General features: G+C 41.7%; 1 protein-coding gene across 6 annotated transcripts in view; it reads right to left on the bottom strand.

The window, feature by feature from the left end:
• The window catches only part of TIMELESS (timeless circadian regulator), a 45,760-nt gene that overhangs the window by 16,584 nt on the left and 6,429 nt on the right, over positions 1-22,747 (bottom strand). For all 6 annotated transcript variants that reach the window (XR_010321828.1, XM_064284055.1, XM_064284050.1 and 3 more), the window contains exons 2-13: positions 8,597-8,751; positions 8,296-8,449; positions 8,058-8,172; positions 7,900-7,962; positions 7,506-7,607; positions 7,166-7,321; positions 6,791-6,924; positions 4,651-4,738; positions 4,192-4,368; positions 3,617-3,834; positions 3,285-3,388; positions 2,976-3,145 (exon numbers count right to left, since the gene is read on the bottom strand). Coding sequence is in view for 5 of the 6 variants with exons in the window: in XM_064284055.1 (XP_064140125.1) it covers positions 2,976-3,145; positions 3,285-3,388; positions 3,617-3,834; positions 4,192-4,368; positions 4,651-4,738; positions 6,791-6,924; positions 7,166-7,321; positions 7,506-7,607; positions 7,900-7,962; positions 8,058-8,172; positions 8,296-8,449; positions 8,597-8,681 (1,566 nt within the window). In the remaining variant the exon portion in view is untranslated. The remainder of the gene's footprint in view (positions 1-2,975; positions 3,146-3,284; positions 3,389-3,616; positions 3,835-4,191; positions 4,369-4,650; positions 4,739-6,790; positions 6,925-7,165; positions 7,322-7,505; positions 7,608-7,899; positions 7,963-8,057; positions 8,173-8,295; positions 8,450-8,596; positions 8,752-22,747) is intronic.

The following is a 22,747-nucleotide window of genomic DNA, read 5'->3' as shown; positions in this document are numbered from 1 at the left end:
TCCAACAAGGCTGGCATTAATCCAAAAAACACAAAATAGTAAATGTTGGAGAGGTTGTGGAGAGATTGGAACACTTCTACACTGCTGGTGGGAACGTCAAATGGTACAACCACTTTGGAAATTGATCTGGTGCTTCCTTAGAAAGCTAGAAATAGAACTACCATATGATCCAGCAATCCCACTCCTCAGCATACATTCTACAGAAATAGAGCCTTTACACGAACAGATATATGCACACCCATGTTTACTGCAGCACTGTTTACAATAGCAAAAAATGGAAGCAACCAAAGTGCTCATCAATGCATGAATGGGTAAATAAATTATAGCATATTCACACAATGGAATAATATGCATCGATAAAGAACAATGAGGAATCTGTGAAACATTTCATAACATGGAGGAACCTGGAAGGCATTATGCTGACCGAAATTAGTCAGTTGCAAAAGGACAAATATTGTATAAAACCACTGTTATAAGAACTTGAGAAATAGTTTAAACTGAGAAGAAAACGTTCTTTTATGGTTACGAGAGGGGGGAGGGAGGGAGGGTGGGAGAGGGGCATTCACTAATTAGATAGTACATAAGAACTACTTTAGGTGAAGGGGAAGACAGCACACAATACAGGGGAGGTCAGCACAACTGGACTAAACCAAAAGCAAAGAAGTTTCCTGAATAAACTGAATGCTTCGAAGGCCAGCGTAGCAGGGGCAGGGGTCTGGGGACCATGGTTTCAGGGGACATCTAAGTCAATTGGCATAATAAAATCTATTAAGAAAACATTCTGCATCCCACTTTGAAGAGAGGGGTCTGAGGTCTTAAACGCTACCAAGCAGCCATCTAAGATGCATCAATGGGTCTCAACTCACCTGGATCAAAGGAAAATGAAGAACACCAAGGACACTAGGCGATTACGAGCCCAAGAGACAGAAAGGGCCACAAAAACCAGAGACTACATCAGCCTGAGACCAGAACTAGATGGTGCCTGGCTACAACCGATGACTGCCCTGACAGGGAACACAACAGAGAACCCCTGAGGGAGCAGGAGAACAGTGGGATGCAGACCTCAAATTCTCATAAGACCAGGCTTAATGGTCTGACTGAGACTAGAAGGACCCCAGTGGTCATGGCCCCCAGACGTTCTGTTGGCCCAGGACAGGAACCATTCCTGAAGCCAACTCTTCAGACATGGATTAGACTGGACAATGGGTGGGAGAGGGATGCTGGTGAGGAGTGAGCTTCTTGGATCAGGTGGACACTTGAGAGTATGTTGGCATCTCCTGCCTGGAGGGGAGATGAGAGGGTGGAGGCGGTTAGAATCTGGCAAAATGGACACGAAAAGAGAGAGTGGAGGGAGAGAGCGGGCTGTCTCATTGAGGAGGGAGTAATTGGGAGTGTGTGGCAAGGTGTATATGGGTTTCTATGTGAGAGACTGACTTGATTTGTAAACTTTCACTTAAAGCACAATAAAAATTAGTAAAAAAAAAAAGCAAGAGAGTGAGAGGCAATGCCCAAATCCTGCCTCCCCCCAAGTCACAGCTGTGAACCAGTCTTTGATGTGGATCCTCAAAATGCTCATAAGATGGACTGGGAGGCCCTTGAGGTTCACAGTAAAAGAAAACGTATGCTCTCTTCAAGAAACTTATAGTCAAACACACCAGAGGTTAAGAGCATAAGCTTTGGAATCCAAGCAGATCTGGATCTGAAGTCTGACTCTAACCACTTACTAGAAAGACCTTGGAGAAGTTACTTAACCTCTCTGTGTAAATCTCCTAGGGCCGCTGCAAGAATTACATGAAAACCTTAGCACAGGATCTGACATATAGTAAACATTCAATAAATGATAGCCAAAACCAAACCCAGTGCTGCTGAGTTGATTCCAACTCATAGCAACCCTGTAGGACAGAGTAGAACTGCCCCATAGGGTTTCTAAGGAGCGCCTGGTGGATTCGAACTGCCGAAATTTTGCTTAGCAGCCGAACTCTTAACCACTACACCCTAAGGTTTCCCAATAAATGACAGCACCTATTATGATTGATAAGGAGCCCTGGTGGCACAGAGGTTAAGCACTCGTTTGTTAACTGGAAAGGTTGCCAGTTCGAACCCACCAGCCCCTCTGTGGGGGAAGGATGCGGCAGTTTGGTTCCGTAAAGATTATAGCCTTGGAAACCCTATGGGACAGTTCTACTCTGCCCTATAAGACTGCTGCGAGTCGGAATTGACTTGACAACAACGTTTTTTTTTTTTTAATTAATAATACAAGAGAGCCTTTAGTATAAATATATACCTTTTAGCAAAGACCACTAGTATTAGTGATATCATTAGTACCACTGCCTCTTTCAGGTCCAATTCTGACAGGATTTTTAAGCTGTAGAAACTACAATTATAGGAAGGCTCTGGTGCAAAACCCTTTTTTTTGTTTTTACAAAGCAAAGTCCCTGTGTCTCCAGGATATAAATTCCTTGATGTTTTCATTTTGTTCCATACTTTTCATCTATTATTTCACATTAGGCTCATGGTACATCCTTTAATAGAAAAGAGATTATAATTCCAATTTTAGGGATCTGGAGACCGACGTGAGCAGTACCTAATAATGCAGGACTAGATTCCAGACCTCCTGACCTTACGGCTCTTTCCATCTCACTACAATGCTGCTGACGTGTAAGTAGGGAATATTACAGAATAAGTATTAAACTCTAAAATTATGAATCTCCAGGGTCTACATGCTTGGCACATAGTAGGTATTCAATTAATATTTGTTGAATGAATTAAGATACTTATGGTTACCAGGGATTAAGTTAATATGAGTAGGAAACTATGGTAGACCCGCATCGGCAACACAAACCAACCTTTTTATCCTCTTGGTTCACAGTAGTTCCCACAGATGAGCTTAAGCTGCAGAAAAGGTGAGGAGAAAGAGTTGCCTGTCCTTCATCTTCCCCTACAGCTCTTCCCACATCCTGGGGCTGCCCATTTACCTGCACCACCAAGTTCCCGCGGCTCCGACAAAATCGCTCCAACATCTTGAGGAAGAGGTGGGTTGTTTCCACCAGGTCACGAAGGAAGGAGCGGGGCTGGCATCTCTCATCAAACTTTCGGAAGAGTGCCAGGAATAGTTCTCGGTATTCCATCACATAGAAAATGTTGTCTAGGAAAGGGGAAGAGAGAGAAATGAAAGGACTGGTCTGGAAAGTTTGGGAGGAGGAGAGATGGACGAAGTTGGGAAGAGAGAGATTCTGGTCAAGAGATGGGGAAGGCTGGGGCCAGGGACCAAGCCAGGGCCTCACTCTTGATGATGCGGCTGCTCTCCCTCACAGCCTCATCCGAGGACGTATCCATCTCATTCACTGTGGCTAGCAACTCCTGGTAGGCCTTCAGAGCCAGGTGCATCCTGCGAGGTGAGGGATAGGGGTGAAATGGAAGATAACTTCGGGCACTGGCTCATGGAAATTGCACTCCCCTAAAAAACTATTCCACAAAAAACAGAATGACCCACCTAGTCCCGCCTCCCCAGCTTAACCACTTCAAACCTGAAACAGGGAAGACATATCACCCAGAATTCAGGCACTCAGAGTGTGGCCAAGATCCCCACTCTGACCCTAATACCCATCCCACTCACCGGCGTGCCCAGGAGACGGCTTCCTTGCGGTCAGTCAGCATCATTTCATAGTAGTTGGTGAGGTTCTGCTCAACAAAGTGGAAGGTCCGGACACTAAGGGTCTCAGAAACCAGGCCTGGCCGGAAGGTGGCAGCTCGGTTGAAGGCCATGAAGAAAGCCAAGGCCCACATGTAGTAGGTCTCATCATGCTGCTGAGCTTTCTCTCGAAGCAGGTGATCCTAAAATCCAGAGAAAAAAGGCCATCTCATGACCTCTGGGCTTTTAACTTCCTCCTGTCCTGTGATGGCAGGGTAGACCCTGGACACCACGGTAATGCTCTAGGATCCACAATTTCCAACTCTCTTGAGTTTCCTCAGGTCTCTCCATTATTTCCTTCCCCTTACCCTGGGGCAGTTTCTCCAAAGCCTTTTTTGTCATGCCAGTAACACACTCCCTCCTGACATCTTCACCATTTCTCAGGGGTCCTTAAACCCTTCCCACTTACTAGTCCACATGCTGCCCTTCTTATCCATCACTGATCCCATTACCTCCCTGTTCACCTCTCCATATACCCCTTATCTGTTCAAGTCTCTGACCTTCACGGAGCCCATGAGCCGGTTATAACAGTTCTCTAGGAATTCTGAGCAGAAGTCTCTGAGGAAGAGTCGCACATTGAGGGCAGAGCGGCGTTGAGTGGACAGCTCCTGGGCAGCTTGGCGACGTTTAGGCACCCTTCGCCGCTGTTTTCCCATATCTGAACTGTAATTTTGGAGCTGGGGGTAAGGAATGGAGAATCAGAATTACTCACAGCCACCACTCTCCCTTGCAGCTCTCTCCAGATTTCTGGTGCTACAATTTTCTCAGAAGAAACTCTTAGAAGCTTCTCTCCCTTTGGTACTAAGCTTTGGTACATGGCTAATGCCAAAGGCATTATTTTTCTTACTGTCTCCAACTTTCCACACCCAAGTACATAGAAGCTTTAACTTCAGAGAAGCTTATTCTTCTTAGGCCCTTTAACTCCACAATGCTCCCACCCTAGACGTGAGCACACTCACATTGTGAAGACCCTTGTGAAAGATGACGTCCCTCTCCCCAATGGATTTCAGCCCCTGGACAATGTAGGAGCCCCCAAATCGAGAATGCCTGTAGAAAAAAATTCAGGGTGATTCCTCAATTCTCTGGAAGATTTATCCCCATTCTCTTTTATCAGCACATCAGAGCATGTTATAACTGTAAAATGTTACCAGTCACGGAGCCCTGGTGGCACAGTGGTTAAAAGTTTGGCTGCTAATAAAAAGGTGGGAAGTTGGAAAAACTCAACTACAAAAAGACAAATACCCCAATTAAAAAATGGGCAAAAGATATGAATAGACACTTCACTAAAGAAGACTTTCAGGCAGTTAACAGATACATGAGGAAAAGCTCACGATTATCAGCCATTAGAGAAATGCAAATCGAAACTATAACGAGATTCCATCTCACTCCAACAAGGCTGGCATTAATCCAAAAAACACAAAATAATAAATGTTGGAGAGGTTGTGGAGAGATTGGAACACTTATACACTGCTGGTGGGAATGTAAAATTCTACAACCACTTTGGAAATCAATTTGGCGCTTCCTTAAAAAGCTAGAAATAGAACTACCATACGATCCAGCAATCCCACTCCTCGGAATATATCCTAGAGAAATAAAAGCCTTTACACGAAGAGATATATGCACACCCATGTTCACTGCAGCACTGTTTACAACAGCAAAAAGACGGAAGCAACCAAGGTGCCCATCAATGGATGAACAGATAAATAAATTATGGTATATTCACACAATGGAATACTACGCATCAATAAAGAACAGTGATAAATCTGTGAAACATTTCATGACATGGAGCAATCTGGAAGGCATTACGCTGAGTGAAATTAGTCAGTTGCAAAAGGACAAATAGTGTATAAGACCACTATTATAAGAACTCGAGAAATAGTTCAAACAGAGAAGAAAATGTTCTTTGATGGTTACAAGAGTGGGCAGGGAAGGAGGGAGAGGGGTATTCACTAATTAGATAGTAGATAAGAACTACTTTAGGTGAAGGGAAAGACAACACACAATACAGGAGAGGTCAGCACAGCTGGACTAACCCAAAAGCAAAGAAGTTTCCTGAATAAACTAAATGCTTCGAAGGCCAGCGTAGCAGGGGCAGGGGTCTGGGGACCATGGTTTCAGGGGACATCTAAGTCAACTGGCATAATAAAATCTATTAAGAAAACATTCTGCATCCCACTTTGAAGAGTGGTGTCTGGGGTCTTAAATGCTAGCAAGCAGCCATCTAAGATGCATCAATTGGTCTCAACCCACCTGGATCAAAGGAAAATGAAGAACACCAAGGACACAAGGTAATTACGAGCCCAAGAGACAGAAAGGGCCACATAAATAAGAGACTACATCAGCCTGAGACCAGAAGAACTAGATGGTACCTGGCTACAACCGATGACTGCCCTGACAGGGAACACAACAGAGAACCCCTGAGGTAGCAGGAAAGCAGTGGGAGGCAGATCCTAAATTCTCAGAAAAAGACCAAACTTAATGGTCTGACTGAGACTAAAAGGACCTCAGTGGTCATGGTCCCCAGACCTTCTATTAGCCCAGGGCAGGAACCATTCTCGAAGCCAACTCTTCAGACAGGGATTGGACTGGACAATGGGATAGAAAAAGATGCTGGTGAAGAATGAGCTTCTTAGATCAGGCAGACACTTGAGACTATGCTAGCATCTCCTATCTGGAGCGGAGATAAGAGGGCGGAGGGGGTTGGAAGCTGACGGAATGGACACGAAAATAGAGAGTGGAAGGAAGGAGCAGGCTGTCTCACTGGGGGGAGAGCAATTAGGAGTATACAGCAAGGTGTATATAAATTTTTATCTGAAAGACTGACTTGATTTGTAAACTTCCACCTAAAGCATAATAAAAATCAAAAAAAAAAAAAAAAAAAAAAGGTGCGCAGTTGGAGCATACCAGCTGCTCCTTGGAAACCCTATGGGGGAGTTCTACTCTGTCCTATAGGGTCACTATGAGTCAGAATGGACTCAACAGCAACGGGTTTTTCTTGTTTTTATCCAGTCACACTGTCTTAGTGAATTTGGCCCAGGGGCCTCAGTATACCACAGAGCAGGAATGGGAGCCTGGGTAGAGCAGCTCTCTGCCACTCACCTGTTGCCTCGCTGAAGGGCTCGAGTCTTCTTTTCTGCCATCTCTCGCTGCCGCAACACCTCCAGTTCTGCCACATCTGTGCTCCGCTCCTGAGCTAAGTGTCCCTGCCCTACTCCTGCCAGCTGCTCAGGGTTCTAGATTTGCAAAAAGAAGGGAAGAGTCAAAAGGACGATCATTCGTTATCCTCACTTCACTTCTACTGCAGATGGAAAGAGTGAACAAAACAGGACCACCGATGGCAACCCATACTCATGACATGGCTACTATACCTGCAGACACTCGAGATAATTCAGCTGTTGTCATAAGAACAATTCTGGCCACATAGCAGGAAAGTACATGGGCAGAGAAGACTCGGGCAACAGGCCAGGGTCTCACCTGGTCACGGAACATAAGGGAGATGATCTCTAGTACATGCAGGCTCCATTGCTGCTCAGCAGACGAGCTGGCCAGGAAGAGGAGCAGGTCGTCCAGGCCACTGAGGTGAATTGCCCAGAGAAGTTGGTCATGAACACTGGCATCATCATCGATACTCTGAGCAGTGAGTGGTGAAGGGAAGAAAGGAAGGTCATTCAGTTCTACTGCCCTGCCTTGAAGTTCTCCAGCTCATTCATTCCATGACCAAGGTTCTTCCCCCAGCTTTGTCAGAAGACAGAAAAGCCTAAAAAGGGTACCTAAACCCAACCAGAACAGAATTCAGACTACCCAAGGTGCTCACCTTCTCCTGATCAGGGTCAGCTGGGACATGGAGAATGTTTCTAACCAGCAGCAAGATCCGCTCAATCAGCAAGTTGTCTTCTTCCTGCCGTTCCTCCCAGCCCTGGTCAGAAGAAGGGAAGTTAAGAGGAAAAGACTCCCTGTGGGAGGCAGGCAGCATCTACCCTGGCTGGAGGATGAGGGCATAGAGGAGGATCAGCATTAAGAAGGAAGACGGGGAAGAGTTCAAGCAGTCCTGAGGCAGACAGAGGCTATAGACTGGTTTTTTTTTATCCCAAAGACTAGATTCACATCTCCAAACTCAGCACCTCCTTACAATGCCACGTCTGGAGCTCTGCCCACAGGAGGTACAAGGTGCCAACTGACCTGTGGGATTTTCTAAGGTGGAGACTTACCAGCTGAAGCAGTTCATACAAGGTTTCACTGAGGACCCCAAAAGCCTTCTCACTGGCAAAGGTCTACAAGATAGAGGCATGGGCCTTAAGTAGTGCCTACTCACTCCTCTCCTACTTCCCTGAAACTTTGCCCCAGGGACTCTGAAGGAAAGCCTCACCTCTTTGTAGGCCTGCAGATAAGTTAGCACCTGCAGAAAATGGTGCCGGAAGCTGGGCTCCTTGGGTACACTGCCGAAACAGAGCAAGGCTGGCTGTGTCAAGTTCACCATCAGCCTGCAGAAACAATGAAGGCGGGAAAAGCTGTATAGTTTCCTCACCAAGCACAAACACCAAAACCTACCAGCTTGAACACTAAAGGCTGGCACATGGTAAAACTTAAAAGGCTGGGTAATCAACCTGATAACAGCATCAAAGAGAGGCTTGTCCTGGCGGTGTTGGGTAAGGATGGGTAGGAGGTCACTCTGCAGGATCTGGGCTGCCCCCAGCTGCTGCCGCACATCTCGCGTCTCATCCTCATGCCTCAAGTAGCGAATTAAATCCTTCACGCTCTCTTCAGGGACAGAATTAGACAATTACATGGAATTCTGCAAGAAGCTCCACCCAGGCATGTGCTTTTCATACCCATGGCTTGAGAAATCAACAGACCACGTCAACTGAGGCAAGTTTTTTTTACCTGTTTCCTCAACAAGGTACTTACCCAAGCAATCTGGTTCCTTGTGGTAAGTGTCTCCCTCCAAGTACCCAAGGGCACCACATGTAGCTAGAAGTTCACAATTCATCATGTACAAGTCCACACAACAGTGGGCCAGCCAATAGAGAGGTAAGGTAGATGAAGACAGGGGAGACAGAGGTCTGCAGAGACAAGGAAAGATAACAAATGTAGGGTCCTGTCCATGACAGGAACAGGGGGAAAGGACACAGTCCCACACTCCAGGGTATTCTGAACATCATGCCTCACTTTGGTTAGAATCAAATGTCCCAGGGAAAGCTTTACTTTTTATTTTTTATTGTGGTAAACACGTAGGTAGTAAAACATTTGCCATTTCTACAATCTTCACACATACAGTTCAGTGACATTAATTATGTTCATCGTAATTGTTCAACCATCGCCCTTAACAAAATTCTGTTCAGTGTCCCCTAAGCATTGTGTCTTCCTTTCCCTCTCCAAGGCAAAGCTTGAAGTCAAGGCTCCTACATGATCAAAACCAGAGACTCCAAGCTAAGAATTAAAGTTAAGCACCTGCCCTGTACTCTAATCTGAGTCTGATAAACTGTAGAAAGTCTATTTCAGACCAAAGGTAACCTAGTAGAAAGAAAGTTTGGTTAGAGAAATGCATCAACTCAGAAATTTTCACCCTCAGAGTTGGCCTTATGGAGGTGTGGGATGGACTTCTCTCTCACTCAATATTGCCAGACCCAGTCCCTCCACCTTCCCTAGCCCTTTCACACACAGCTCTATATAACAAGGGAATTTGGAAAACCCAGCTCTGACTATACTGTGATTCTACTTTGGGTCTGATATATCCTGGGAGCCCTGAGGTGTCTGCAGCACTGGGGATGTACAGAGAAAATGCCTTCACTCTTCTCCCCAAAGTCACCCTTAAACTTTGGTAATCTTGGTAAAAAAAATCTTAGTAGAAGCCAGTATCTAACAGAATGGGTGAGGAAAAGGGGTAAAAAGGAGCTACTGTTCCTCTCCTCAGAACCATCACCTTTTTCTGAAGTATGCCCCTTTTTATTAAGGTCCCTAAACCCTAATAAAAGTAGGCACAGGTCCAGAATCCTGGCACTAACAACAGAGACATACACAAATACATGACGGTGGCTACCCTGCTCCTGTGGAAGACCAGGACCATCCATTTGTCCTTCCGCCTACACCCCCAGCGGCACTGCTCTCAGCCCAGGGCAGCATCCTCTAAAGACCTTTCCCTGCCTGCACACCATGTCTAGCCCGATTCCACCCCTGCTCCCACAAAGGAAGTGGGTAGTGCCCAAGAAAAAAAATAAGGTTTAATGCCTGATGTTATCTGCCTGCATTTATGTAACTGATCCACGTCTCCAGCCTGCCTGCTATCCCTCCACCCACACCCACGCCACCCAATGCTCACCTACTTTCTGACTCCGCTCAGCCCAGTAGTACAGTCAGTAAAACACTCACTGAAAGACTGAAGGGAGACTCCCTTTGCCCAGCCCTTTCTCATGGAACCTCCAGACTGAGACCTCTGTGTGAGATTCCGACTCTCCTCAAAGATACATCCAGTTTTTTCAGACAGACACATTGATGTGTGCACATATGCACACACACAACACACACAGATTGAAAGGCTTCCCTGTCTGTTCTCTCCTCCAAGCGACAGCCTAGGAAGCTAACAAAAATGGACAACAGAGCAGTCTGTAAAGGTGCTGAGTCAGCACATCCCCCTCAGAATGACACAGCATCACACTCTGACATGAAAAGGTATGAAAGGATAAAGTCTTCTCACAGCAGAGACAACGCCATGAAGGTTTGCAGGGAGACAACCTCATACAGTCCTCCCAGTGGCCCTCCCCCACCATCTGGCTTCTCCAAATCTAAGTAAGGATTCAGTATTCGTAAGAACCCAAAACCCCAGTGCCATCAATTCGATTCCGACTCATAGCGACCCTGTAGGACAGAGTAGAACTGCCCCACAGAGTTTCCAAGGAGCGCCTGGCGGATTCAAATAACAGTCCCAGCAAATCAAACCTCTGCTCTCAACACATCCCTTTACCTGAAATGCTAAAATAACCGGGGTGGTTAACAGCCATCATTCTGGCTACCAAAATGAGAGGGAGACGGGTAAGAAAACAGAAAAGGAGCAGTCCTGGTGGAGGTAAGAAGGGAAGAGGTTCTTCAGGTTTTAATCCCCTGCAGTTTTGACAAAAACCAGGCTGCGGTGCAACAGGCAAAGCAGAGGAAGAAATGGGTCAGACAACCTATTGTAAAGCTCCCGGGCCGGGAAGATGAAGCAAGCGGGCAGCCTGGGACCCATTCACTGGAACTGGAACAAAAGAGCTCTCGACAGGAGTTTCAGCCCTCCCTGGTGAAAACACATTCTTACAAAATCAGCCAGGGACAGAAAACTTACAGTTCGTCTTCTGTTCATTCAGTTAACTGGAAGCTACTCACCCAGTCTCTCTGGGCTCATCTCCCTCCCCCTGATTACCTGTATCACACCTACACGATGTGATACCCATCAATCCACCAGTTCTCAGATCTGTGGCATGGCTGCCTCCTCTGGCTATCATTCCCTTCCTCCCAGAAACATAAGCATATATGTCCCAAGACACAGAGCCTCCTCCTGGCCTCCAAACTTTTGCTAGGTTTATTCCCTCCACCTGGAAGGTCCACCCTCTCTTATCTCCAAAAGTTCTAAGCCTATCCGACTTCAAGATCAGCTCCATTGCCTCTCCTCCAAGAAGCTTTCCCTGACGCCCTACAGGAGCCCCACCACTATGCATGTACTTCCTCCTTCAGCACTCAACTACTGTCTTACCATTTACAAGATGGGTCTTTTCTGTCCTACTAGATGTTTTTAGATGTCTTATTCATTTCTCAGCGCATTTAATTCAAGAAATCTCATATGGAAGGCATTCAGTAAAAAACCGTTGAGTGTAGCTTGGGGTAACAGAAAAGGGTAGTTCAACGGTAGGAAGATGGGGTTGAATTCTGGCTTTACTGCCTACCTGTCTATCTTAACCAAGTCAGTCTCAGTTTCCTAATCTGAAAAATAAGGGAATGGATACTGTGGTAGCCCCCAGAGAGCTGAGAAGATGGGCTTTGGATTGAGCTGAGCCAACTGGACTCTCCTTTTCCTATGGACCTTTGGGGACTGTCTGGGTGAGTACCTCTTGGATACTTCATTTATTGCATCTGAAGGCCTCTGAGTTTTGTTACTGGTATGCTTTCATTCTTATTAATTTGTTTTCATTATTATTAGCTCACTTTCATTCTTAATTTGCCCTAGATTTGTTTTCCCTTTTCTCCCTATTCTGGTTCTGACAAATAAGTCTATTCCTTGAGTTTTGGTCTGCTTGCCCGGCTGGGTCTAGGTTCTCCGCTCACAAGTTTGAGTACCTTGATCCTAAGATAAATGTCAAGAGTAGTTCTCTGCCTTCTACTGGGATACTGTTAGAGGAAATTAATTGTCCACCTGCAGGTTCAGGGTCAATGTTTCCGCTTGCAGGTTTGGGCACTTTAGCAAAAATTGTTGTCCACTTGTGGGTTTGGGTTAAGCGTTTCTAAGTCCAGACATTTTGATTCTGACTTTTATGTGCACTTTTAGTTAACAAGGGAAATGGGAAATAACAAATCCAAAAGTGAAGAATACCTCTCGGGAACTCACACCCAATCCATGGGCAAATGTTATAATCCTGCTATTTGAAGGACAACCGGGGGTTGGACATTTGCCCTTCTGTACTCTTTGAGTGGGTCTTCTAGTCTTTAATCTCTGAAACAGGCTAAAATTTGCATGCATATCTACTCTACCTTAAGAGAAAAAAACAGAGTAAAAGACAAATGCCTCATATGGAGAACTTTTGAAATGTCTAAATTTTTCCTGTACAGTAAATTAGAAAATAAAAATCACCTTTCTGATTAGTACCTGGAGGCATCCAAAACAGTAAAATTGCTTTTCCAAAATATACAATATTGAGGTTTAATAAAATAGCAAAAATTACTTTCCCATACACCTGTCACTGCTCCTTCTGTCTCTTCTGTTTTGGTGCATTAGCTATACAACCTGCTGCGTTTCAAGCAGCTGAATTTTCAGCAGCCAAGCCTTCAAGATTAATATTTGAGATTTTCAAGGCTAGGATTTAAAATAATCAGAGCTCTAGAGCTAGGGTCTAAATCTTCCAAACTAGAGTCTGTGTGAACGGAGTTAATGCATGGCCGCCATTTTTAAACTGCACAAATTTTTTTTTTTTTTTTTTTTTTAACTTCTGTTTCTCTAGCTGAAACTGGCTGGAAAGTTAATTTTCTAAGTGCGTGAAGATTTTTTTTTGCACACGTTTCATAAATAAGCCTGGATCTTCCCCCTTACCGGGATGCTGGTTTGGGGTTCATATTCAAACACTATACCAAAAAACAAACCCGTTGCCGTCGAGTCGATTCCGACTCATAGAGACCGTAGAGGACGGAGTAAAACTGTCCCATAGAGTCTCCAAGGAGCGCCTGGCGGACTTGAACACTCGTCCTTTAGGTTAGCAGCCGTAGCACTTAACCACTACGCCACCAGGGTTTCCTCAAACACTATAAGCTAAGTATATTTAAAGGAATTTAGAATCTCAGTAATCACTTTAAAGTAACTGGGTTCCCCATATGCCTGTCTTGTGTGGAGTTAAATATAAGCAAGTTTATGTAGTTTCTTCTATTTCTCTTTTTCAAGTTTCCTCTCGTTTTGCTGATCTTATCTTCGACACAGTTAAAATGTTAACTGTTTTAAAGAAAAAGGAAACTGGCTCTTCTTGAATTAAAACTTTTAAATAATGTATTCCGCATGCTTATAAAGATTAAGAAAAATTAGAAACCAGTATTTGTTTCCAGGATTTTTCACAAAAAGTATCAGAGAAAAATGGTAATACCCAAATGTTTCAGTTTCTTCTGTAGTTTGTAGCACTGCCCAAAGGTTTTCTCTTTATGTGTATTTTAGGTGAAAGTTCACAGAACAAATTAGTTTCTCATCCGAAAATTCATACATAAATTGTATTGTGGAACTGGTTGCAATCCTCCCAAAAAATTCAGAGTACTACTGATCCACAACTATACGAAGCCAAATTAACTACATAGGATTTGGGTCAAAGAACCATTCGATAGTCAAAAGCCAAATATACCTAAAATTACCTTCTACTTAGTCTGGAAACTATGCTTATTGAAAAAGAATAAATCTTTTTGGACTTAACAGCTGAACAAAAGACTAATTAAAATTCAAGCATCTGACTGACCCTCCCGCCAACTAAGAGACTTGGACTGAAATTCAAACCTCTCTCTCCCGGACAAGAACTGCTTACATTTCCCAAGATTTCCGGACCAGGCCTGTATACTCTTCTTATGAAAACAGCTGAAATCTTTGAACTGTATTTTCTCATTTTCATTGTTGTATTTCTTATCAATATTCTATATCACATCATTTATATCATGTGTAACTTTAAAACTAGTTACTCTTTGTTTAATCCTTATTGTCTTTGAGGTAATCTGGTTCTACTGACAATCTCATAGAATGGTAGGGAATTTAAAAACAAATACCTGGAGTCAGTTTTTTAGTTATTCTAGTCATACTTTTTATTATAACGGACTCCAATTTTAGACTATCATTCCCTATTTTAATACAAGGTTCCTTCCCTGCAAACTCATACCCTTGCCTTTAATGCTACTCATGTATTACTCTCATAAGAACTATATTGCCCTTTACATACCTCAGTGATTATTCCATTTTTAGTAACTATATTATGTTATAATATTATCCCTTGCTTTACCATCTTGTTATTAAGGCGAGCTACTGAAGTTATTACTCTCTGCTTAATACTCATTACATTTGAAATAGCCTTTTATCGTATTTTGGTTCATTAGAGTTCATTATTTAGAAGCTTAAGTAATACAAATCACTGAAGTTGTTATTACACTCTGTTTAATATTCATCACATTTGAGATAGTTTTAACTTTATCAACTTAAAATCATTCCTTTGTAACTCCCAAGCCTTTTAGTTTTACTCCTTTAGATGAAAGTTACTTATATTGATATTACTGACTTTCTTTTCAATATCAGTTATTTGACTACCTATCGTACAATTTTATTTTTATAGTAATAATTCTTTTTGCTTTAAGATCACTGTATTTAATCAATTAGGACTAGAAAGAATTACAGTTGACATTTTTGCAATTTATACTTACGACCATTCTCTCATTGATTATTACATCTTTTTCTTTTAGGATTTCATTTTGTTTTGACATTTTCTATTTAAAATAACTTTATATATCTAATAGGATTTAATTAAGTTTTATTTTTTTATAAGTTATTAATATTTTACTTAATACTTACCATGTTAAAAATAGTATTGTTTTTCAATTAGAATTTATTCCTTAGTAAGGCTTTCCTTTCATATAAGTAGATATGGTTTGCTTTTACTATAACATTTATTATACTCTTAGTTTATATTTTAAGAGTTCCATTTCATACTCTCAGGAAACCCTGGTGGCGTAGCGGTTAAGTGCTACGGCTGCTAACCAAAAGGTTGGCAGTTCAAATCCACCAGGCGCTCCTTGGGAACTCTATGAGGCAGTTCTATTCTGCCCTATAGGGTCACTATGAGTCAGAAACGACTCAACAGCAATGGGTTTAGATTTTTGGTTATTTCATACTCTCAATACCAAACCCACTGCTGTCAAGTCGATTCCGACTCATAGCGACCCTATGTAGAACAGAATGAAACACTGCCCAGTCCTGCACCATCCTCACAATTGTTGCTATGCTTGAGCCCACTGTTGGCAGCCAGTGTCAGTCCATCTCTTTGAGGGTCTTCCTCTTTTTCACTGACCCTCTACTTTAGCAAGCATGATGTCCTCCAGGAACTGACCCCTCCTCATAACACGTCCAAAGTAAGTAAGACATAGTCTTGCCATCCTTACTTCTAAGGAGCATTCTGGTTGTACTTCTTCCAAGACAGATTTGTTTTTCCTTTTGGCAGTCCATGGTATAGTCAATATTCTTCACCAACACCACAATTCAAAGGTGTTGGTCTTCCTTATTCATTGTTCAGCTTGCACACGCATGTGAAGCGAATGAAAATACCATGGCTTGGATCAGGTGCACCTTAATCCTCAAGGTGACATCTTTGCTTTTCAACACTTTAAAGAGGTCTTTTGCAGCTGATTTGCCCAATGCAATGCATCTTTTGATTTCTTGACTGCTGCTTCCATGGGTGTTGATTGTAGATCAAAATAAAGTGGAATCCTTGACAACCTCAATCTTTTCTCTGTTTATCATGGTGTTGCTTATTGGTTCAGTTGTGAGGACTTTTGTTTTATGTTGAGATGTAATCCATACTGAAGGCTGGGGTCTTTGATTTTCATTGGTAAGAGCTTCAGGTCCTCTTCACTTTCACCAAGCAAGGTTGTGTCATCTGCATAACGCAGGTTGTTAAAAAGTCTTCCTCCAATCCTGATGCCTCGTTCTTCTTCATATAGTCCAACTTCTAGAATTATCTGCTCAGTGTACAGATTGAATAGGTATGATGAAAGAATACAGCCCCGATGCACACCTTTCCTGACCTTAAACTATGTGGTTTCCCGTTGTTCTGTGCAAACGACTGCTCTTCATCCACGTACAGATTCTTCATAAGCACAATTAAGTGTTCCGGGATTCCCATTCTCCGCAATGTTACCCATAATTTCCTATGATTCAGTACTATTGGTCCCTCATCATATGCTACTTCCTGATAAAGCTGAATGTTGACCAATTCTTCTCGGTATAGTGATTCTGTGTTCCTTCCACCTTCTTTTGATGCTTCCTGCGTCATTTAATATTTTCCCTGAAGAACCCTCCAGTATTGCAACTCAAGATTAAAATATTTTTTCAGTTCTTTCAGCTTGAAAAATGCTGAGCATGTTCTTCCCTTTTGGTTTTCTAAGGTCTTTGCACATGTCATCATAATAACTTTACTTTGTCTTCTTGAGTTGCCCTTTGAAATCTTCTGTGCAGCTCTTTTACTTCATCAATTTTTTACTTTTGCTTTAGCTACTCGACGTTCAAGAGCAAGTTTGAGAGTCTCGTCTCACGTCCATTTAGGTCATTTCTTTCTCTCCATTTTTTTTTTTTAATTGTGCTTTAAGTGAAAGTTTACAAAGCAAGTCAGTGTCTCATACAAAAATTTATATACACTTTGCTATATACTCCTACTTGCTCTGCCCCTGATGAAACAGCACACTCCCCTCCACTCTCTATTTTCAGGTAAATAAGGCCAGCTTCTGACCCCCTCTACCTTCTCATCTCCCCTCCAGACAGGAGCTGCCCACATAGTCTCACGTGTCTACTTGATCCAAGAAGCTCACTCCTCATCAGTGTCATTTTCTATCTCATAGTCCAGTCCAATCCCTGTCAGAAGAGTTGGTTTTGGGAATGGTTCCTGTCTTGGGCTAATAAAGGGTCTGGGGACTATGACCTCCGGGGTCCTTCTAGTCTCAGTCAGACGATTAAGTCTGGTCTTTTTACAAGAATTTGAGGTTGGCATCCCACTGTTCTCCTGCCTCCTTAGGGGTTCTCTGTTGTGTTCCCTGTCAGGGCAGTCATTGGTTGTAGCCAGGCACCATCTAGTTCTTCTGGTCTCAGGCTGATATAGTCTCTGGTTTATGTGGCCCTTTCTGGCTCTTGGGCTCATAATTCCTTTGCGTCTTTGGTGTTCTTCATTCTCCTTTGCTCCAGGTGGGTTGAGACCCATTGATGTATCTTAGATGGCCGCTTGCTAGCGTTTAAGACCCCAGGCGCCACTCTCCAAAGTGGGATGCAGAATGTTTTCTTAATAGATTTTATGCCAGTTGACTTAGATGTCCCCTGAAACTATGGGCCCCAAACCCCTGCCCCTGCTACACTGGCCTTTGAAGTACTGAGTTTATTCAGGAAACTTCTTTGCTTTTGGTTTAGTCCAGTTGTGCTGACCTCTCCTGTATTGTGTGTTGTCTTTCCCTTCACCTAAAATAGTTGTCATCTAATTAGTTGACACCCCTCTCCCTCCCTCCCCACTCTCAGAACCATCAAAGAATCTTTTCTTTTCTGTTTAAACTATTTCTTGAGTTCTTATAATAGTGGTATCATACAATATTTGTCCTTTTGCAACTGACTAATTTCACTCAGCATAATGCCTTCCAGATTCCTCCATGTTATGAAATGTTTCATGGATTCATCATTGCCCTTTATCAATGCATAGTATTGCATTGTGTGAATATGCCATAATTTATTTATCCATTCATCTGCTGATGGGCACCTTGGTTGCTTCCATTTTTTGCTATTGTAAACAGTGCTGCAGTGAACATGGGTGTGCATATATCTGTTCATGTAAAGGCTCTTTTTTCTCTAGGATATATTCCAAGGAGTGGGATTGCTGGATCGTATGGTAGTTCTATTTCTAGGTTCTTAAGGAAGTGCCAAATCCATTTCCAAAGTGGCTGTATCATTTTCCATTCCCACCAGCAGTGTGTAAGCGTTCCAGTCTCTCCACAACCTCTCCAACATTTATTTTGTGTTTTTTGGATTAATGCCAGCCTTGTTGGAGTGAGATGGAATCTCACTGTAGTTTTGATTTGCATTTCTCTAATGGCTAATGATTGTGAGCATTTCCTCATGAATGTCTTTTTTAGTGAAGTGCCTGTTCATATCCTTTGCCCATTTTTTAATTGGGTTACTTTTCTTTTTGTAGTTGAGTTTTTACAGTATCATGTAGATTTTAGAATCAGACACTGATCGGAAATGTAATAGCTAAAAACTCCTTCCCAGTCTGTAGGTAATCTTTTCACTTTTTTTGGTGAAGTCTTTGAATGGCATAGGTTTTTGATTTTTAGGAGCTCCCAGTTATCTAGTTTCTCTCCTGCATTGTTAGTAATGTTTTGTATATTCCTTATGCCATGTATAAGGGCTCCTAGCGCTGTCCCTATTTTTTCTTCCATGATCTATATCATTTTAGATTTTATATTTAGGTCTTTGGTCCATTTTGAGTTAGTTTTTGTGCATGGTGTGAGGTATGGGTCTTGTTTCATTTTTTTGTATATGGATATCCAGTTATGCCAGCACCATTTGTTAAAGAGACTGTGTTACCCTATTTAACTGACTTTGGTCTTTTGTCAAATATCAGCTGCTCATGTGTGGATGAATTTATGTCTGGATTCTCAATTCTGTTCCATTGGTCTATGTATCTGTTGTTGTACCACTACCAGGCTGTTTTGACTACTGTGGTGGTACAATAGGTTCTAAAAGCAGGTACAGTGAGGCCTCCCACTTTGTTCTTCTTTTTCAGTAATGCTTTACTTAGCCAGAGCCTCTTTCCCTTCCACATGCAGTTGGTGATTTGTGTCTCCACCTTATTAAAAAATGCCATTGGAATTTGGATCGGAATTGCATTGTATCTATAGATGGCTTTGGGTAAAATAGACATTTTTACAATGTTGAATCTTCCTATCCATGAGCAGGGTATGTTTTTCCACTTATGTAGGTCTCTTTTAGTTTCTTGCAGTAGTGTCTCGCATTCTTTCTATAGGTCTCTTACGTATCTGGTAAGATTTATTCCTAAGTATTTTATCTTCTTGGGGGCTACTGTAAATGGTATTGATTCGGTGATTTCCTTTTCGATGTTTTTTGTTTGTATAGAGGAATTCAACTGATTTTTGTATGTTTATCTTGTATCCTGATAGTCTGCTAAACTCTTCTATTAGTTTCAGTAGTTTTCTTGAGGATTCTTTAGGGTTTTCTGTGTATAAGATCATGTCATCTACAACAGAGATACTGTTACTTCTTCCTTACCAATCTGGATGCCTTTTCTTTCTTTGTCTAGTCTAACTGCTCTGGCTAGGACCTCCAGCACAATGCTGAATAAGAGTGGTGATAAAGGACATCCTTGTCTGGTACCGATCTCAAGGGGAATGCTTTCAGACTCTATTTAGGATGATATTGGCTGTTGGCGTTGTATAAATGCCCTTTATTATGTTGAGGAATTCTTCTATTCATATTTTGCCGAGAGTTTTTATCATGAATGGGTGCTGTACTTTGTCAAATGCCTTTTCTGCATCAATTGATAAGATCATGTGGTTCTCATCTTTCGTTTTATTTATATGATGGATTACATTAATTGTTTTTCTAATGTTGAACCATCCCTGCATACCTGGTACGAATCCCACTTGGTCATGGTGAATTATTTTTTTGATATGTTGTTGAATTCTACTGGCTAGAATTTTGTTGAGGATTTTTGCATCTAAGTTCATGAGGGATATAGGTCTGTAATATTCTTTTTTTGGGAGTCTTTACCTGGTTTTGGTATCAGGGATATGCTAGCTTCATGGAATGAGTTTGGGAGTATTCCATCCTTTTCTATGTTCTGAAATACCTTTAGTAGCAGTGGTGTTAACTTACCTCTTCTCTGAAAGTTTGGTAGAACTCTGCAGTGAAGCCGTCCAGGCCAGAGATTTTTTTTTTCTTGGGAGTTTTTTAATTACTTTTTCAACCTCTTCTTTTTTTATGGGTTTATTTAGTTGTTCTACCTCTGTTTGTGTTAGTTTAGGTAGGTAGTGTCTTTCTAGAAATTCATCCATTTCTTCTAGGTTTTCAAAATTGTTTTGAGTACAATTCTTCATAGTAATCCAATATGATTTTTTTAATTTCAGTTGGGTCTGTTGTAATATTGCCCATTTCATTTCTTATCCAGGTTATTTGCTTCCTCTCCTATTTTTCTTTTGTCGGTTTGGCCAATGGTTTTATCGATTATGTTAATTTTTTCAAAGAACCAGCTTTTGGTCTTGTTAACTCTTTCAATTGTTTTTCTGTTCTCTATTTCATTTAATTCCGCTCTAATTTTTATTATTTGCTTTCTTCCGGTGCCTGAGGGTTTCTTTTGTTGCTGTCTTTCTATTTGTTCAAGTTGTAGGGATAATTCTTTGATTTTGGCCCTTTCTTCTTTTTGGATGTGTGCATTTATTGATATAAATTGACCTCTGAGCACTGCTTTTGCTGTGACCCAAAGGTTCTCATAGGAAGTGTTTTCATTCTCACTGGACTCTATGAATTTCTTTATTCCTTCCTTAACGTCTTCTATAACCCAGTCGTTTTTGAGCAGGGTATTGTTCAGTTTCCAAGTGTTTGATTTCTTTTCCCTGCTTTTTCTGTTATTGACTTCTACTTTTATGGTCTCGTGGTCAGAGAAGATGCTTTGTAATATTTCGATGTTTTGGATTCTGCTAAAGCTTGCTTTATGAACTAATATGTGGTCTATTCTAGAGAGTGTTCCATGTGCACTAGAAAAGAACAGCACTTGGGTTGCTGTTGGGTGCAGTGTTCTGTATATGTCTATGAGGTCAAGTTGGTTGATTGTGGCATTTAGATCTTCCATGTCTTTATTGAGTTTCTTTCTAGATTTTCTGTCCTTCATCGAAAGTGGTGTGTTGAAGTCTCCTACTATAATTGTGGAGCAGTTTATCTCACTTTTCAATGCTGTTAGTTTGTTTTATGTATCTCGCAGCCCTGTCACTGGGTACATAAATATTTAATATGGTTATATCCTCCTGGTGTATTGTCCCTTTAATCATTATATAGTGTCCTTCCTTATCCTTTGTGGTGGATTTAACTTTAAAGTCTATTTTGTCAGAAATTAATATCGCCACTCCTGCTCTTTTTTGATTGTTGTTTGCTTGATATATTTTTTTCCATCCTTTGAGCTTTAGTTTGTGTCTGTAAGTCTAAGGTCTGTCTCTTGTAGGCAGCATATAGACAGATCATTTTTTTTAATCCATTCTGCCTCTCTGTCTCTTTATTGCTGCATTTAGTCCATTTACATTCAGCGTAATTATGGATATGTATGAGTTTAGTGCTGTCATTTTGATGTCTTTTTTGTGTGTTGTTGACGGTTTCCTTTTCCCACTTAATTTTCTGTGCTAAGTACTTTATCTTTATGTATTGTCTTTTCCTCTTATTTGTTGCTGTTGATTCTGTTTCTGCTGAGTTTTTTTTTTTTCCTTGTATTTTATTTTCATGAGGAGGATTGTTAGTCTCCTTTGTGGTTACCTTAATATTTACCCCTATTTTTCTAAGTTTAAACTTAACTTTTATTTCCTTATATCTCTCCTTTTTTTTAATGACCTCTTGCTTTCTTCATGTATGATGTCCTTGATGTCATTCCACAACTCGTCTGGTCTTTGATCATTAGTGTTGAATACATCAAATCTATTCCTAGAAAGGTCTCTAAATTCAGGTGGGATATACTCAAGGTCATACTTTGGCTCTTGTGAACTTGTTCCAATTTTCTTCACTTTCAGCCTGAACTTGCATATGAGTAATTGATGGTCTGATCCACAGTCGGCCCCTGGCCTTGTTCTGACTGACGATATTTAGCATTTCCATCATTTCTTTCCACAGATGTAGTCAGTTTGATTCCTGTGTATTCCATCTGTCAAGGTCCACGTGAATAGTTTCCGTTTATCTTGGTGAAAAAAGGTATTTGCAATGAAGAAGTCTTTGTTCTTGTAAAATTCAATCACACAATCTCCAGCATCGTTTCTCTCACCAAGGCCATATTTTCCAACTAGTGACCCTTCCTCTGTTTCCAACTTTCACATTCCAATCACCAGTAATTATTAGTGCATCCTGACTACATATTCAATCACCTTTAGACTGCAGAAGTTGGTAAAAAATCTTCTATTTCTTCATCTTTGGCCTTAGTGGTTGGTGCATAATTTTGAATAATATAGTCATATTAACTGTTCTTCCTTCTAGGCATATGGATATTATCCTATCAGTGACAGAGCAGTACTTCAAGATAGATCCTGAAATGTTCTTTTTAACTATGAATGAATGTCAATCCCCTTCAAGCTGTCATTCCCGGCATAGTAGACCATACGATTGTCTGATTCAAAATGACCAATACCAGTCCATTTCAGCTCACTAACGCCTAAGATATCGGTCTTTATGCATTCCATTTCATTTCTGACAATTTCCAATTTTCCTAGATTCATACTTCATACATTCCAGGTTCTGATTATTAATGGATGTTTGCAGCTGCTTGTTCTTATTTTGAGTCATGCCATATCAGCAAATGAAGGTCGTAAATGCTTGACTCCATCCACGTCATTAAGGTTAAC

This window comes from Loxodonta africana, chromosome 4 (assembly GCF_030014295.1).
Source record: "Loxodonta africana isolate mLoxAfr1 chromosome 4, mLoxAfr1.hap2, whole genome shotgun sequence".
Classification (NCBI taxonomy): Eukaryota; Metazoa; Chordata; class Mammalia; order Proboscidea; family Elephantidae; genus Loxodonta; species Loxodonta africana.
The sequence above is the reverse complement of the archived record's forward strand: the minus strand, read 5'-3'. Positions and strand labels throughout refer to the sequence as shown.